Genomic DNA, 18,881 nt, shown 5'->3' with positions numbered 1-18,881 from the left:
GAACCCAGTAGTAAGGCAACGGCTAGAGTCTGCGTTTGACAGTTGGAGATGCAGTGAAATATCGTTATCATTTATTGGTAGAGAACACTCAATTAAAATAATTTACAATGTTCAACTCAGATGGCAAGAAAAGAGTGAGAGTGACTTGGGCAACGTGATCCCACGCTAGAGAAGTGTGCCAAATCAAATGTTTTATATTCTGCGTTTAATGTGGTGATGTACAGTAGAATGCTGCTCAAAAGTGCAGTGAACAGAAAACCACCTTTAAACTATACTACAAAAACGTACAAAGTGTTACGAACAATTTTACAGACTGTGCCGTAAATATGGCTGTTTAGTGGTGAGCGAAACATGTCTGAAAATATCAATAAGGAACAGTGGAATGTCGTTTCTCAACCAATTCTCTACATAGAAATAAGACCGCAAGACCATACAGGCGGATTCTTTGTAGTATTAAAATTAATGGGGCAGCAGAGCACAGAATGATCTCGTACGTGAGTGTGAAACTATTTGAGCAGAGGTAAGTCTGTCCAAAAACAGTCTTCGTCGGGTGTTTCAGCAGACCATATAGGAACAGTGCTCTAAGTTTACTTGAAAGATGCCACGAACATTTCCAGATGTTGTCAGAAGGTGACAAAGTTGCTCATTTTGGTGACTATAACTTGAGCTTAGATATGATCTACAATAAACATGGGATAACGTCAGACACAAATGACATCCCTTCGTCGACTATTCTACTCAAACATCAATTTAGGATAGTACAATTTTCATAGCACGCGTAGAAATAACAGCGTAGATTATATCATCTCTATTCCTCCAACAAAATGCGACATCTCATATAAACTCTCCGCACGTGTGAGATTTTTGTCCTTTGTGGATTTTCATTTACTTTGCAATATGTGAACCTTGAGTAAACGCCTTGCTAAGATCTTTGCATCTCTTTGGTGACTGACATGTGTTCAACTGCGTTTCAACGTTTGAGCGTAGACTATATCGTTTTTCACACCTTTCACGTGTGAGGTTTTGATATTGTGTGGCTGAACACGTATGAACGTTGAAAAAATTATATTCCAGGATTTTTGCAAAGTGAGATTTGGCTACTGTTTGGATTCACGTGTGTATAGCCAATTTCGAACGTAGATTAAATGCCTTACCACACTCTCGACATGTGTGATGTTTTTCTCCTGTGTGGGTTAACATTTCTCTAGCCAAACTTCAACGTTTATCAAATGACATACCACACTTAGGGCATATTAATATGTGTAGCCAGAGCTGAACTTCGATTAAACTTCTAACCACACTCTTAGCATACCTAACCTCTTTCTCCTGTATGGATTAACATGTGTGTAACCAAACTTAAACGATATTTAAATTCGCCGTCACACTCGTAACATGTGTGATATTTTGTTCCTCTGAGGATTAACATGTGTGCAGCCTAACTGGAACCTCGACAACCAAATATGAACGACGAGTAAATGCCGTACCACACTCTTGGCACGTGTGAGGTTTTCCTCCTGTGCGGACTAACATTTGTGTAGCCAAAGTCGAACGTCTATTAAATACCTCACTACACTCTTAGCACGTATGAGATTTTTCTCCTGTGTGGATTAACATGTGTCTAGCCAATTGTGAACGTCGATAAAATGCCTTACCACACTCTTGGCACGTGTGACGTTTTTCACCTGTGTGCATTAACATGTGTGAAGCCAAATTCGAACGATCATTAAATGCCTTACCACACTCATGGCACAAGAAAGGTTTTTCTCCTGTGTGGATTAACATGTGTGTAGCCAAATATGAACGTTGATTAAATGCCTTGCCACACTCCTGGCACGTGTGAGGTTTTTCTCCTGTGTGGATTAACTTGTGTCTAGCAAAATGTGAACGTTGATTAAATGCCATGCCACACTCTTGGCACGTGTGAGGTTTTTCTCCTGTGTGGATTAACATGTGTGTAGCCAAAAGTGAACGTTGATTAAATGCCTTGCCACACTCTTGGCACGTGTGAGGTTTTTTACCTGTGTGCATTAACATGTGTGAATACAAATTCGAACGATCATTAAATGCCTTACCACACTCATGGCACAAGTAAGGTTTTTCTCCTGTGTGGATTAACATGTGTGTAGCCAAATATGAACGTTGATTAAATGCCTTACCACACTCCTGGCACGTGTGAGGTTTTTCTCCTGTGTGGATTAACATGTGTGTAGCCAAATATGAACGTTGATTAAATGCCTTGCCACACTCCTGGCCGTGTGAGGTTTTTCTCCTGTGTGGATTAACTTGTGTCTAGCAAAATGTGAACGTTGATTAAATGCCTTGCCACACTCTTGGCACGTGTGAGGTTTTTCTCCTGTGTGGATTAACATATGTGTAGCCAAAAGTGAACGTTGATTAAATGCCTTACCACACTCTTGGCACGTGTGAGGTTTTTCTCCTGTGTGGATTAACATGTGTGTAGCCAAATGTGAACGATGAGTAAATTCCCTACCACAGTCTTGGCATGTGTGAGGCTTTTCTCCAGTGTGGATTAACATGTGTCTGGCCAAAGTCGAACATCGATTAAATGCCCTACCACACTCTTGGCACGTGTGAGGTTTTTCTGCTGTGTGGATTAACATGTGTCTAGCAAAATTTGAACGTTGATTAAATGCCTTGCCACACTCCTGGCACGTGTGAGGTTTTTCTCCTGTGTGGATTAACATGTGTGTAGACAATTCTGAACGTCGATAAAATGCCTTACCACACTCTTGGCACGTGTGAGGTTTTTCTCCTGTGTGGATTAACATGTGTTTAGCCAAAGTCGAACGATGATTAAATGCCTTACCACACTTTTGGCACATGTGAGGTTTGTCTCCTGTGTGGATTAACATGTGTCTAGCCAAATGTGAACGTTGATTATATGCCTTGCCACACTCTTGGCACGTGTGTAGTTTTCCTCCTGTATGAATCACCATGTGCGTAGCCAAACTTAAACATACTCTAAACTCCTTTCCACATACTCCACATATGTGAGATTTTTCACCTGAATGCACTAACTCACCACTTGACATAGTTGAACTTTGAGTAGAGCGTTTATCACTATTTTGGGACGTATGACTTTTTTCACTTTCCTGTGTCACCATATTCTTTGTCAAACGTGATCGATGAAATTCTTTGCCAAACTGCGTCGAAGTATCAGATTCATCATAAGAATGAGAAATGGATTTATTTAATGTAGTAAACGTATTCCCTTCTACGTGGAAAGCAAAGATGTTATCGCGCCTGTAACGAATTCAACAAACAATGAAATGTAAATAGAGATAATGATTAAGTAGCAAGAAAACATGTAATTATTCGCTATATTACATGTTTTATTACATTAAATATTGTAGAAATATGAAATGGAGTACCATATCACTATTGTCTCAAAATAAGTTGCTGTAGTTTGTTTCACTATATCAAATTAAACTATCATTTATATCGTGGCGGACATAAGCCTATGACCAGGTATTGTCGGCTGTCTTGACACAAATGCACAGTATGAGAATTAAATCTGTCTTATGTGTAGATTCGTGTGGAGAAAAAACCAACTTCAGATCCAAAGGTTTAAGAACAACTCAACGCATTAACAGAAACTGTACCGAAGGTAATTCACTTATATCATCATAAGAGGAACACGAAAGACGTTTTGAAACCAATTAAAAAATTACATACAACTTTCCAAGCTGAGGCAGAGAAACTTACAGTAACAAGACTAAAGACGAATCATTTACAGCGTTGTGATCGTGGTTCAGTGGTCTAGGGGCTTGACCAGTAATCTCGAAGTTCTTCGATCGAATACACGTCAAGCATTTTTTTTTTTTTTACTTTAGGAATTTTGATGGAAATAGATCGGCGATAACACACGCTTCATTACATTCAAATATTTGAATAAACGTTTGTTTCAGCACTTATCTCGAAGAATATTTAAAAATTAAAAACTTATTATCGCTCAGGTCGTACCATTACAAGCAGAAACGTGACATTAGGCAAAAAAAATATTTCGGTTTTGTGTAATGTTGCCCATGAAAAGACGAATTTCTTATCTCGATTCTAAAACAAACCAAACAAAATCGGGATGAAACATTTTAATTCGAGACGGGACAAGGTTAACTCACACTATAGTCATGCTTTGGAGATGAGAATCGAGACGAGACCAAAACTATCGTATCTCATCTTATCTCGATTCTAGAAATAGTGTATGCCACTCTTTAAGCAACAATTGCTCTGTAGACTGAATCTTATACATCATTTTGATAAGATTTCAGAGCTCACTGAATTATGGTCTGGGTATATATTTTTGTAGCAAAGCTTTTTTAATTAAATCTGCAAACTTCACAAGTTAGTTTATTACAAGCTTTAGTTTTCAATTATATTCAGTTCTTTTTTTTAGTTTTTTTCCTGAAAACGTACAGGAGAATACATTCTACACGAAATATTAGCGGAAATCTTTCGTTTAAATTTGAGTAGCTGTAGAGATGTCTCATGATGGTACGGAACCTCTTTCCCGAAACGCCTTCGACTTCTTCTGTAGCTTAGGCAGCATAACCATTAGTTAAAAACAACTGTAATTACGGCTCTTGTGAGTTGAGAATCTCTACTTTCTACACCAAAATTACCTCGAAACTTTCCGTTATAACATTTAACTTTCCTTGATAACATTTAGCTAGTTGTAGGGAAACTTTCCGTTATAACATGTAGCTAGTTGTAATAACGTATCGAGAGGGTATGTGCTGTTGGTCCTGATACTTGTCTCAAATCCCGACTATTTTGTAACTTATGGCTTACGCTACGGGTTATTTTACAGGCTTTAATACAATATGTCCTCATACGGAATTTGTTACCTATATTATTATTATTATTATTATTGTTACTGAATATTTGAGACCTCAATATTACGTCACACTGCCGTAGCAAAGCTGGGATAAATGCAATAAACAAGTGACAAATCTTGGGAAAAAGATTAAAATCAATGTGAAGGTTACGATTATATTTACAAGAATCTAACAACTACCAAAAAACACAATTTCAACCACATGGCGACCGTTTTCCGGATTAAATTATAGTAATCTTCCTACAACTGCTTTTACAATACCATTAGTTACACAGATAACGTGTTGAGTTTGGAGCTGATTAGCCTAGTGTCGACAGTCAATTTCTATCAGATCCTCGGCGAACGCAATTAATTAAAAATAAAGGGGAGTGATAGAAAAAAACAAGAACTGAGTAATGTAGATTTTTCAAGTAAGTTAAGTAAATATGTTTTGACCTTGAGAGCAACAGAGAGATTAATGTAGCTCATAAAATTTTTTCTTGTTGATTTTTAATTCTATGTAGATGTGAGTAGATAGCAAACAGCTGATTGAGTATACACACATACATACCTGTTTTACACTATGCACCTTCATTGCATTTATGAATAAGAGTAAATGTTTTAATACTAATACACAATAACACACTGAGCAAGGCTATGTGATAATGTGTAAAAAGAAAACAGTATCACGTGACAGTTTCAACACAATAACTGTGCAAACAAACAGAGAACATATAGAGAATGTTTCGGAAAGCAGGAATTAGGACGTACAGGAAAAGAGGAAGCAGAAGAATTGAACTAGTCAGAAGAAAAAATAGAAAAGCAATAGCGAACAAAGATCAAGGGGGATTAATATATAGAGTAGGATGCGAGGAGTGTAACAAAATTTTCATAGGATAAACAAAAAAAAAATTCAAAAAAAGGATTAAGCAGCACCTGGATGTTGTAAGACTGAAAATGGACAACAATGCGATATACAAGCATCAGAAAGAAACAAACCACAGGATAGGGTGGGAAGGAGCAGAGGTCATAGAAGTAGAGAACAGGTCTTTGGTGAGAAAATGGAAGGAAGCCAGAGAGATTATGAAAGCAGGACGCAAGGTGATGAACTGGAATGCAAGATTCTCGATAAATAAAGAGTGAGAGAAGTTTCTGCTTAAAGAAGAAGGAATAAAAAGGAAGAAGAAAGAAAGAGAAACAAAATAGCAAGGATAATTAGAGGACAGGACGCATCCAGCGGAAAAAAGTAAACCTTTAATTTGACACGTGTGCAGCTAAAAAGTGAAAGTGAAAACCAGACAAGTGTTATTTTTTAAAGAAGGGGCGGAACCTAATTAAAATTGATCTCCGGACAGTATATATAAGTGATGACCAACTCCCAGCAACCAGAAGGAGTGGAAGTCTGATGAAGACACAGTTGTTGTGTAGAAACTGTCACGTGATACTGTTTTTCAAATATTATCACATGGCCTTGCAGAATGTGTTATTGTGTATTAGTACAAAATGGAATCAAAGCCTGATAGAATAGTTATAGAAAATATTTTATATATGGTACTAGTTTATATCTGTGTTAATTTTATATTGAAGCACTTCGCAAAATGAAACCTGAGTTGTAAAAACAAGGATTGGTTGTTAATGATCGTAATATCAAAATTCTTAGTGTTTCATGTTTTAAGCGCATGTTTCTTATTTTCGTATTAAACTCAGACATTTATATTTTTGTACTTTGAATTAGTTGCTCGTACCTCATATCAATATGGAGGCTAGTTGTTTTAGAACAATTTCAAGCAATATTGACAGAAGAATTAGAGAAAAAAATAGAAACCATGGCTCAAAAATGGTAATGAATATTGGATGCCTAGGACAAAAAATACATGAATCAGTAGTTGATCTTCAAAAGCCTGTAACAGGAACGATTTGGGAGCGTAGGAAAGAGCGAATTAAATGCCAAAGCAGACAGCTTACGTATTAATATGAAAGTAGCCAATAATTCCTTAACTGAAGTACTCTCTGAATTAGTTAACGCGGCCAATCATGTTGATTCAGTAACTGCTGAGTTTAAAAAAAGTGTAGCGGAATGAAAGAAAGGTCTCACTGTGTTCTATGAATACATGCGAACGGCACAGATTGAGTGTAGGCAAACCAACAACAAAAAAAAAAGAGTGCAAGGCGGAAAAGAAACCGTCTTGAATTCGAGCCAGCCCAAGTTGTGAAAGACATGTGCCAAATAAACCAGAAAGTCGATTACAGTCAGAAAAAGGAAATATGCAGTGTAGAGATAGCAAAAAAGAAGAATCGTTACGCGTACCTGTAAAAAATTGTTTCTAATGAAATTGTTTTGCCGGCAAGGGATATTGATGTTTCACACGATAAGCGGTAGCGTTCAGGTTGCGCGTATCCGCCCTCTCGAAAAAGCCAGGGAAGGCTTGAGAGTTCAATTGATGATTTTGTGTGATAATGAAGTTACAGTGTTGTCTGTTTTGTGTCGCAGGCAAATGGTTTTGCGCGAATTAAAAAATTCAAATTTGTCTTTGTAACAGTGTATGTCTAACGTAAGTTGCATTTTAGTGCTGCAAATCCATTCCGACTTTATCAGCTTTGAGTATTGTAGAAGAAAAGGACTTCAAATTCACAATAGACCCGCCAAGCGAATTCTGTTTTACGTAGTGAAGGTCTCGTACATAATATATCGGTCGGAAATGTTTACCGTAAACAAGCGTAACACTTCCAATAAAGCACACGCAGTCGAAAGTATATTTCCGTTATAGAACCGAAATGTAACACCAAAGTTAAGAAGAAAAATAAGATGGCCAATGATACCCAGTTGAGTTTTCGTAATACATTATTAAGGTAAACTCGATTTCGAGGAGCATAATCAGTAGAATTAAAATGAGCAGACGTGATCATATCAGTACATCAGATGCAACATTTATTAATTTTCAGTTGCCGAAATGTTTGAATTTTCAAGCTAGTACTACACTATTGCGAAATTGTAAAAAGCGAAAGTTTAAGTGTAGTGCTACACAAAATGTAGACATGTTGATTGCTCATGATGAAAACAATGTGCGTCGACCTCCACGTACAGCGTATTCTCAGCACGCACAACCACACATTAGGCGTGCAGAAGGAAATAAGTTGAGAATAAAAGGAAAGTGCCTTGGTAAGCGTAATTCGGAACGCACTAAACTCGGTCAAAGACGAACTACATGCAAATTAAAGTCGAGCTGTAGGCGAGGTTACTTCGAGTCAAACATGCAGAAGAAGTATACATCGACTCCGAAGAGCACCAGAAAGCTTAAGCGAAAACACGTACGAACATTTTATAGTACACTACATGGCAAAATATAGTAATAGTAAGCGCAAACCTAAAAAGAAATTTATGACAGGTATCGCAATGCAGCGTAAATCTAAACGTCGTAAAGGAAGGCTTGTCATTACGTGGAAATTTAGTAAATACGCTGTAAAAAGGAGAAAAGTTCCGAAATTAAACAAACTAACTGGAAAAGTACACGTAACCGTGCTAAATTACAGCTTACAAGCGTAACCGGCACAGATGGAAAATTAAAATCTTAGCACAAAGAAAGCGTGAACTTCACCCCAACTCGGGTTAAACCCGGGAAGAGATGAGAAATTAGAAATACCGAATTTGAACTTTTAAACTTTTAGATTATGAAAAAAGGATTACTGTTTATTTATTTGATTATCTCCCCGAATTTCGAAGGTTACTTTTCAGAATCAAAGTGTGTGCCCACCGCCACTGACGCACCAGTCCAAGAAACCATCAATATCGCCCTACAATCAGATACGTTTACTTAGATGTCATATATTATGATTTCCTTACAGCATTTGGAGGTGAAAGATGAATGTGGAAAGGAGAGGAAAAACAGCATTGGAAATTTTAAACAGGTAATTGATTTAGAACGCGATTTCCGACTTTGAAATTGTAATAATACCTCACCACTTTTGAAAAGTATGGCTATCCCGTTTTGGATGCGGACTTTCAGTATCGAATTCTTATTAGGATGTTTAAGTTTTGTACTTTTTTTTTCAGGTCTTTCCAGTTTTGGGAACCATACTTCATAATAAAATTTTATTATTAAATTTTGCTTGAGTTTTTTATCATTCTCCTTTATGTTTATATTAACATTAACTGTCCCCATACAACCAAGCATTTAGAGATTTGTTAGGCAATTAGATATAATTACGAACATAATTTGTGAAGTACTAGTAATAACTACAATTAATCATAAATTTAAAATTTTGGGTAATTAAAAAATGTGCTCTTCAGATAGTGAAGTTTTTCATCTGATTGTGATTGTATAATAAAAAAATATACGAAATTTGTAATGTAAGATCAAGTCGCCGTCAAAATACTGTAAGTTAAACACAATTTAGTATAATATTGAAAGTAATTGACAATAACCTTGAATATGATAAAGTTGCTCGTTGATTTGTTCGTCGTTCAATATATACATGCAGTCTACTATGAAAAGTCAATGTGCATTCAATGTGACTTATGATAACTGAAGTTAATTGACTTCAGAGAAAGCGATATTATAAGTTAAGAAGAGTTGAAGGTTAAAATATAGTTCATCCCCTAGGGACATCTCTACTTTCGTTATAAAATTAAAGTGATGAAACCAGTCCGACGCCTGGTTGGGTCCCAGCTAATGTGCAAATTCGGCAATTGACTAAAATTTCTAAATTTTGTTATAATTTTTAATGTTTGGCATAATTAGAGAAAAGTATAATGGTAATAAAATTGATGTTCGGATTTTAGATTTTGATATAATAATTAGTTTTGATTTGGATTTATAGAAAATAATTAGAGTTTTGATTTGCATTTAGAGAAAGTAAATTAAATGTTATTCTTTTTGATATTTGAAAATAACTCTTGTATTCTTGTGCCGGGAATCATAAACCGATCTCGAGAAAAAGAAAAAGGGAAGCCCGTTTACGATTCCACGTTACCCTTTACTACGATAAACACCGGATACTATGATGTATCGATAGTACGGAGTGCCTACGTCAGTTACGCAGTATATGGTAATACTAAGGTTTATGTTATGAGAACATATTAAGATTGCTACGTACGAGTAGGCCATGAACAACAATAATGTTTAATGAACAAGTTAATATTACTGTTATCTTGTGTTTCACTATTGTGACAAATGCTCTCGGATGTGACTTTATTCTCGATAAAGATAAGTGCAATTGCTAGTAAGCCACACATAAGTATTAGCTAGAGCTCTTTAAAAGGTTACATTTGTAAACCTACCAATTTTGTAGGTACGAGCGGGCCTGAAGTAATACTAATGATTAAAAAATTGATGAATTGAAATGTGAGGCTGTAGCATTAAATCTCCTCCCAGGATGTATTTCTTGTCGTCCTCTTCCTTATATTTATTTTCTTAAAATTCCTCCTCAAGGCCTGAATGTTGAAAGCCCAATTGGGGTTCGGACATTAACCCTGATTTGTCATGACTTGAATACCGAAGGCATGCAACTAGGGTGGTATGTAAGGTCTTAGGGTAGAAACGATTCATTCGAATCGTCAGGGACCCTGCAAGCTTCAACTGTAAGAGATTGTCAGAACTGTTGGTTTTAGGATCCAATTCATTAATCTGTATTTTTAATGAATGACTTACAACCTGTGTTGTCAAATAATTACGCACAGAATGGCGCTCCGTATGGCTTAACCGCCGTTTTACTAATTTATTTGTATTAAAATGTTCAAACGGTTATCAGTTACGTTGCATAATGCAAGTTACAATGTTTAATATAATGAAACTGACTTAACATTGACGGAAATTCTTTTAAAATTTGGCGGTCCTTACAGTGACTGTTTTCCACGCTACTACAACAACAAAGCCTCTCTGTAATTAGAACTGATGCTGACCCCAACATTAACACCAAAATAGAGTTACATGTTCTATCGTAGGGGGTAGTTGAAACTTCGTGTACTGTATACAGTTCATGGTTTTACCGACGGATGACTGTGAAACTCTCTTCATATTTTGGCGAAGTAATGCCCGATGTGCAAAGTAACCCCTTGTCAAGGTAGCTAGTAACCACTGTAAGCGAAATGAAGTATCAAAATTTAGTGTGGCAAATCATAACACGGAACTATGAAAATGCTTGGGAATGAAGGGATCCATATAATTAAGATGTTACGTCCCTAATATATTGTGTTACTTTGGAACACAAATATACAAGCAAAGAAAGCATTTCAGCATGTTACCTACAAAATACTTAGGAACGTACAAGAACACATTCAACACGTAAGACGTGTAAGTCATCCTAAATACAGAATTTTGCGCTATCTTTGTTTACCCACATTCTGCGTAATGCCCTAATCTGCATAGAACTCTTATTTTTACCGGCCATCTAGCACATGCTGATTAGCGTTGTTTTTACAATAATTCATATATTATGTACGTACACCAAGCCCCTAAAGTGATCCCATATTGAAAAATACAGGTCCATACCCTAAAAAAGATTCCTGGGAATGTAAAAAGTCGACTTCCTTGAAAAAATGAGTGAAGCTGTGAAATGGACTGATGTATGGACCTCTACAAATAATGAACATCCATTGTTGGTTAAAATATTCTTTATCTTGTATTTTACTTATGTCTTTCGAAGCCAGCCGGAAAAATCAAGCTACACCCATTTGAGCTAAATCAAAATAAAATCACAAACGTCCATAGTTTATGTTCGAATATAATACATTACAGGTTTACATTTGTAAAATTTTAGAATAATTACCATTCTTATTATTTGGTATTTTACATAAGTCTCTATATAAATAAAACAATATCGTCGAGCACCCATATTTTAAATATGTGAACAATTAGTGAGAAATATGTAACCAATAATAAAGAAATCATTATTTTATCGAGATATGAACTACATAAGAATTGTATGGATCGTATCAATCTTGTTATTACTTTTATTTGGTATACAGCTTGTCTATGTGTGCCATGTCATTTCCAAATTGTAGGCTACTAACTTACGTTCATGATATCTCCCATACCTAAATATTTCTCGTGAAGTATTGCTTTTAACCAACAAAATTTCCGAAACCATGTAACCGTATTATCAATCTGAGCCAATTAGTTAATGAAAAATTTAACATTACCTTTCTGGCCGAACTGAATTTAAACTTTTTGTTGTTAATTGTTGGGAGTCATTAGAATACGACGCGCAAGTCTCCTGAACCACAATTTTTCTTAGCGTTTCTATATTACTTTCAAATTCAGGATCTTCTTCTAGTGCTAATTCTGATTTCACCCTATCAACGTTTAGTTTCACATCCAAAGAGCACTTAGCTTTATCCTTGTTCACTGATACATCTCCTTCCGTTGTAGATAATATTAACTCTTTTTTGTCACTCATTAGTTCGTATGTCCACCCTCTCCCTTCGAGCGGATCATCACTAGGTAAGTCATAAGCAATTTCTTCTTTGCACATCAATTCCGACTTAACAGACGCCTTACCAGCCATTTTGAATTGAAATATAATAAGAATTTAATACTGTTCTTATACTCCCCTTATATTTTACGCTGCCAGTGTTAATGAAATGATTTACAAGTACGTTCACAAGAGTAACTTTGTATTTCCAATCTTCTTCTTCTTCCTCTTATTTTTCTTCATCAACCACTACTCCTCTCTCGGCAATTGATTGTTTGTTTGTAGTAAGCATTAAAAATTTTTTGCATAGTATCATTATCACTCTATTGAACAAGAATATCGGCAATTTAGAAAGGTAATTAAACGTGTAAAATGTAAATATTAGAATAGTTGAAAAATGATAAAAAAGTAACAAGATGTGTACAAAGTCATAAAACAGATAGAAAGTAGTAAGTATGATAAAGCGAAAATACGTGAAAAAAGAAGTGTCGCAATCGGGAAAAAGTCAAGTTTCAGGTTCAGGTTCAGGTTCAAGTTATTTTCCTTCCTTCTCTTCGGAAGTTTCGTTCCTGAAAGAAGAAAAAAAGAGAAATAAAGTACTGCCCTTTTTTCATTTAAAGTTTTCCATTTTCTTTTTCCATCAAAATTCAAGAAGTTCTTTGTTTTTTCTATTTCTTTCTCACTTAATTAACTTCCATTTACATTAAAGCCTAGCCTCCAAGCTTATTTAACCAAATTTCCTTCCTTTTTCTTTTCATCGATCCATTTCCATTTTTCCCTGATCTTAAGGTTTCTACACATTTTAACAATAAGTGTTCTAATGTTTCGTCTTCTTTAAAACATAATTGACATTTTTCGTTCACTTCTTTAAATTTTTTAATCTTACCCTTGTTTCAAGGCTCCCTGACCTGGCTTTGAAAAAAAAATGCTTCGCAAATCATTGTTCATATAATTTATTTTCTTATAACGCTTTTTATATGTTTATATTCCTTTCAAACTGTTCTTCTTGACACCTTCTTCATACCACTTTTCCTGCGCTTTCTCTTTAATTGTTTCTTCTGTGATTTTTTGGAGAGAAGTATGGTACAATAGGAAAAGATCAGAATAAGGAGAGAATTTCGAACACATAAAGGGGGCTGAAGGCCAAGTTCAACAGAACAAGAGGTAGAGAAAATTGAGGAGTGTAAAATGACTGGGAAAAAGTGTAGAAAAATGAGGGAATGTATGAACGTGTAAAGGAAAGAAAAAGTGTGTAAGTTCAGTAAATATGTATAGAAAACCCCACACAACTCTCGTCATCACAGGACACACAAAGCGCGATGCACTCGCCGTAACGGCCACTTTACTCGATATTTCATGGATACTCTCCCAGCAATTATAGACGCTACTTGCAATCAAATACACAATCAGGTTTTAATATGATACAGAATAATTGCTTATTGAAAAAATTAGTTCTTCTTCTTTACAAATATAAAGCCCGACCTGACATAGACCATTAGAAATTTATAATGTGTTTGAAACCACTGTTGTATACATGTTGAAGGCATGAGCTACCACTGACTTTATATATTAATAATAATAATAATAATAATAATAATAATAATAATAATAATAATAATAATAATAATAATAATAATAATAATAATAATAATAATATGCATAACAATAAACGAAAAGTGGTTGGTGTGTTTTCTTTGTACTTTTGTTTTGATATCATTATTGTTTTCCACCGTAAATTAACATTTTACAAATAGAATAAACGAAATAAATAACTAGTGCAATTTAACTTTTACCAATGTCAACTCATTCAAGAATAGTGATAGGCAGTGGGAATATTTACGGTGGAAAGGAAAATAAAAAACGGGAATATTCCCGGGTTGTTCTCTTGCATATCAATTTCCGGGAAGGAATTTATTTCCATTTCTTTATTTTATTTTCTAAATTATAAGAAAAGTATGACAAATTACTTTATTTTCATTTATTATGATATACTTCTAGGTTTTAAACAATTTGGAGGCTACAAAAATTAAAATTCGTTGACTGTATTTTATATAACTAGTCATATGATTTTTTTCTAACAAGGGACATATTTCGGTTAAAACGCGATGATCGGTATAAAGCTTGGTATACATATACAGGACTAAGTACTGAACACTGTATGATAAGTAATTCTTGTGTAAAACTCGTTTTCCGCCGACAACGCCAACTATCCTTCGAAACACTAGCAGTTAAATTCCTCGTTATAGGTGCTGAGTGATGATCAGTCTGGCGGCCAGTGTGTCGTAGTAAGCTCGAATTAGTGTTAGGTCAGTGTGGAAAAAATGGGACGGGCTGCTGGCATTAACCTCTTTCATGTAAGTGAATTGTCAAAAGACAAACTGAGGCGCATATTTAAGAATCAAATATCAGTTGGAGCAGGAGATGAGTGATTTGCAACACTTTGATGGAATTTAATTATCAATGAGTACGAAAATGAATTAGAAATGATCATACTCGTCAGAGATGATAAAGAAAACTGGGCCATATGCAGAGTCCTTCTGGCTTGTGATTAGTATCATACTAAAGCGTTCGACTTATATATGCTTCCTTCAGATATCGGGCGTTTAGCATGACGCTAATCATTTGTCAAAACGACTTTGCATAAGGCGGATTAAATTTCTAAATGTTATAAACAAATTAGGTTGGGTAACTGCCAGAACACAGATACCCCACCATTTTGTCAACACTTGCGTTTAACCCTTAGGAGATCTTGGCTTTTTGGGCTATTTTTGAAACTTTCAGTCAAGCAGCTACTGCATCGTCACTATTTATTCTAGGATCATGGTTCATACCTCATTCTCTTCAGAATAGAGCTGGCTTTCAAATGATACCACTTGCATGCTCATACCATATACCAGAAGCGGGAAAAAAATTGTCAAAGTGAAAATTTCGGAGGGAAAAAAATTCCTCGAACTTTGGCCCCCCTGGACCCCCCCTGTGTGATCGTAGCCATCTAAAAAAAAATCTGATAGATTGTACTTGCTATTCTGAATGTATGTGCCAAATTTCAAGTTTCTATCTTGAACAGTAAGGGAGAGAGAATTTTTATCAAAAATTCCCACAATCCCACAAATCACCATAAAACACTATGATCTCAGGGAAAAAATTCCTGAGACATCCCTAATTACCCTAGGACTATAATCCGCCAATCATTCTCTTCAGAATAGAACTGTCTTTCAGGCGGTACCATTTACATGTCTCCATCATGTATCTAAGGCGGGAAATTTCTGGAAAATTTCCCTTTTCTCAACTTTTGCCCCTCTGGACCCCCCTGTTTTAAAGCAGAAATCAAAAAGAAAACCTTATATAAATACTACTCGGTGGACTGAATGTTTGTGCAAAATTTCAATCATCTACGTGAAAAAATAGGCCCGCCAGAAAAAATTTCAGTACCATGCCCCACTTTTACCCTATACAGAAGTATATTTGGATAAAAATTCACTGAGACGGCCCTAATTACCCTAGAATAATAATTCGACTGTCATTCTCTTCAGAATGGAACGGCCTTTCAGACGGTATGACTCACGTGGTCCTATCATGTAAATGAGGCGGGAAAATGACGACAAACGGAATTTTTGGGGTAAAAATATCCCTTTGTTTACTCCTTTGCCCCTCTGGTTCCCCCCTGTTTTAGCACTGACATCTAAACAAAAAATCTGGTAAATACTACTCGGTGGACTGAATGTTTGTGCAAAACTTCAATCTTCTACGTTCAAAAATAAGCCTGCCAAAAAATAATGAACATAGGCTTAAAAAGGGAAAAAATACATTTTAAGATTATGACGTCATCACCTCCCATGTCTGGACGCAGGACGGTCTGAAACCATACGTAATGCCTTCTACAATGTCTCTGGACTTGAAAAACAAAAAAAAACAACCGGACGAAAAAGCTCAAATAGAAGAGAAATAACGCAATGTACCATGAAAAACGCGTATGGTACAAAATGTACCATAAGATCCCCAAAGGGTTAAATATGTATGTTCACAATATTTGCATGTATTTCCTTTTTTTTTAAATTTTGCATGTAACATTGCCACACACGACTTTTCTTCCTACCTATTTCTCGAAATTCCATGCGTGAATTCACATGTAAGTTCGAGTACCTCTTCAGAAATTCGAGTCAGAGAGAGGAGACAGACTGACGTCTATTAAAAACGGCAAAATTTGATGCAAATATCTTAGAACTGTTATATATATACAGGGTGTCCGAGAAGTCCTTCCCTGATTTCAGAAATTGATAACTCAGGCTAGAAATAAGACAGAAATATGAAACTGGCGTAGAATTGTTTACAAACTATAAAAGTTTTGGTCACATCAGTACACTTCCACATGAGAACCCTTGGTAGCACGTAGCACATCTAGGCGATATTCAATTTCCATCCACACATTAGCCAACATCACTGGAGGGATCGATGCAACGACTATGGTTATTCGTTGCTGCAGGGTTTCAAGATCTGGTACACGTGTTCGGTAGACCTCATCCTTAACATAACCCCATAAAAAGAAGTCTAATGCGGTTATGTCAGGAGAGCGTGGAGGCCAAGCTGTTGGTCCATCACGACCAATCCATCGCCCAGGAAATATCCTATCGAGATAGGCACGGACGTCCAAACCCCAATGAGGTGGTGCAAAGTCTTGCTGAAAAACGACATCGGGGGAGGTACAGCATACAGCTGAACATATCCAGGTACACTGCAGATGTGATAGTATCCTCAGCGAAGAAGAATGGCCTGATAATTCGATCGTGCAATAACGCGCACCAAACATTCACCTTTGGACTGCTTCTGGTGAACTCCCTGACCTCCCTGGGGGGTTCTGAACCCCAAATGCGTATCGTCATCCGCAATAAAAGTTCGCATATACTGTAACTTCCACATTTTTATTAATAACTCGCTCTTCTGACTATATTATCGCTTCTTTGTGCTTTCCTTAACAAAGCAGTGTAATAATGCATAATTATTTATTATTTAGAGAAAAAATAAAGCAAAATAAGAAAATTATAAGCAAAAAACCTTTAATCTTATGAAACCTTAATGTGTCAAATAATTACACGAAGAATATCCCGTGGGAAAAAAGAGGGAAAATGACACAGGTATTAGGAAACACTCACTAACATGTGAAGCTATTGAACAGAAACATGAACTGAAGAGTCAACTACGTATTTCTGCGTTTAATATGCAATTCACACTTCATGCACAGTTCCAATATGCAAAATCAGTCAATATCTTCAGTTGAAATTACTGATATAGGGAGAAAATGACTATTTAAAACTTCAGGTGTGAACGTGCGCTTGGAGCGATATATGAGCATTATTACAACATACTTTTTCATGAATTGTCTCGGTGGTCAAGCGTGTTTAGTAGTGTTCTTGAAAGTCTAGCATCGGAGGATCGCAGTTCGAATCTGTCTTCCGGCAGTTTTGATTTTTCTCAACATATGGAAACATTTCTTTAAATATAAAGTTCTGCTTTGAAGTGCTTGAAAAAAAATCAGATGAACTATCACGTTTCAAAGCCTGTTACATTTGTTCTCCCTGTCATCATTTATATACGAAGACGCTAAAATGAAGAACGTTAACATTGTTATAATGGGAACAACTTTCTGATTTGAATACCAACCTTAAATCACACGTCCAAAATGAAAATTATTCATGTTCTGATACCTATTGTAATATACAGGTGTGTATATATAGAGAAAGAAAGAGAGAGAGAGAAAGTATGTGAGAGAGATAGAAAACAATATATGCTGTTATTTTAATTACAACGTAAAAAGTTATTGCAATTCATAATCTGGATTTTTACAAAGCGATTTCAACGCTTGAAGCGACTTAATATTCATAAAGCATCTTTTTCTTGAAGTGTCGCAAATAGTCCAATGCTTTGTAATATGTGCCAAACAAATAAATGCATGTTTTTAACAGGATAGTATCGTCTACCTTTTGCTTCAATTGATGGTATAAAATAATGTTGAGTTGGTTTTAACATCCCTTTCAGCATTGACGCTATATGAGACGTTTACCTACTGATTATCGTGAAATCCGAACCACATGAGCTCACACCGGGAATCGAACCGGGTCTCTTACGTCAAAGGTGCGTATGCTAACCGCTTAGCTACGAAGGAACTCGGTATGAAACTAGAATAGCACACATTACCCCATATTATTTCACCGAAAGATTTCTGTTTTATGATCAGTTAAAATGGTATTTCTGGACACCGTAGCGAAAAATGTATTTGCTTTTTCAAGTAGTGTACGAAAAATACAAAGAATAAACACAGTAGAAACGAAACCAAGAAATGAATTCAAAGTAAAGTGCTTTGCCTCTCTCGAATAAATCACTCAATGTATTACAAGTGCATATCTCGTGCATTTCCAGTAGAATTATTAAAACGCGCTGGCTTTATAACTTGGCTGTGTGGTCTAGTGGCTGGCATGTGTGTCTGTGGTGTACAGGGTACCGGGTTTGATTCCCGGTGGGAGAACTTTTGGAATTTTAAATGTTCTCGACGTGTCTGTGTTTGTGTCCCTATCATTCAAGGTTACTGTAAAACGTGTATAACCCAGTAAGAAATAAGCAGAAATTACTGATAAGGGGAAAG

The 18,881-nt window shown here is 35.9% G+C and overlaps 1 protein-coding gene across 1 annotated transcript; it reads right to left on the bottom strand.

Annotated features, from left to right (window-relative positions):
* Positions 1 to 55: 55 nt before the first annotated feature.
* LOC145675836 (uncharacterized) lies at positions 56 to 12,761 on the bottom strand. Its single transcript, XM_081746577.1, has 2 exons — positions 11,973 to 12,761; positions 56 to 3,264 (listed from the first exon to the last, which is right to left on the bottom strand). Exons 1-2 carry the CDS (start codon positions 12,335 to 12,337, stop codon positions 2,196 to 2,198), a joined length of 1,434 nt encoding a protein of 477 aa, XP_081602703.1. The 5' UTR covers positions 12,338 to 12,761; the 3' UTR covers positions 56 to 2,195.
* Between the last annotated feature and the right edge of the window lie 6,120 nt (positions 12,762 to 18,881).

Source organism: Thermobia domestica, chromosome 18, assembly GCF_964235325.1.
Source record: "Thermobia domestica chromosome 18, izTheDome1.hap1.1, whole genome shotgun sequence".
Lineage (NCBI taxonomy): Eukaryota > Metazoa > Arthropoda > Insecta > Zygentoma > Lepismatidae > Thermobia > Thermobia domestica.
Note: the sequence above shows the minus strand (reverse complement) of the source record. Positions and strands in the feature narration are given on the sequence as shown.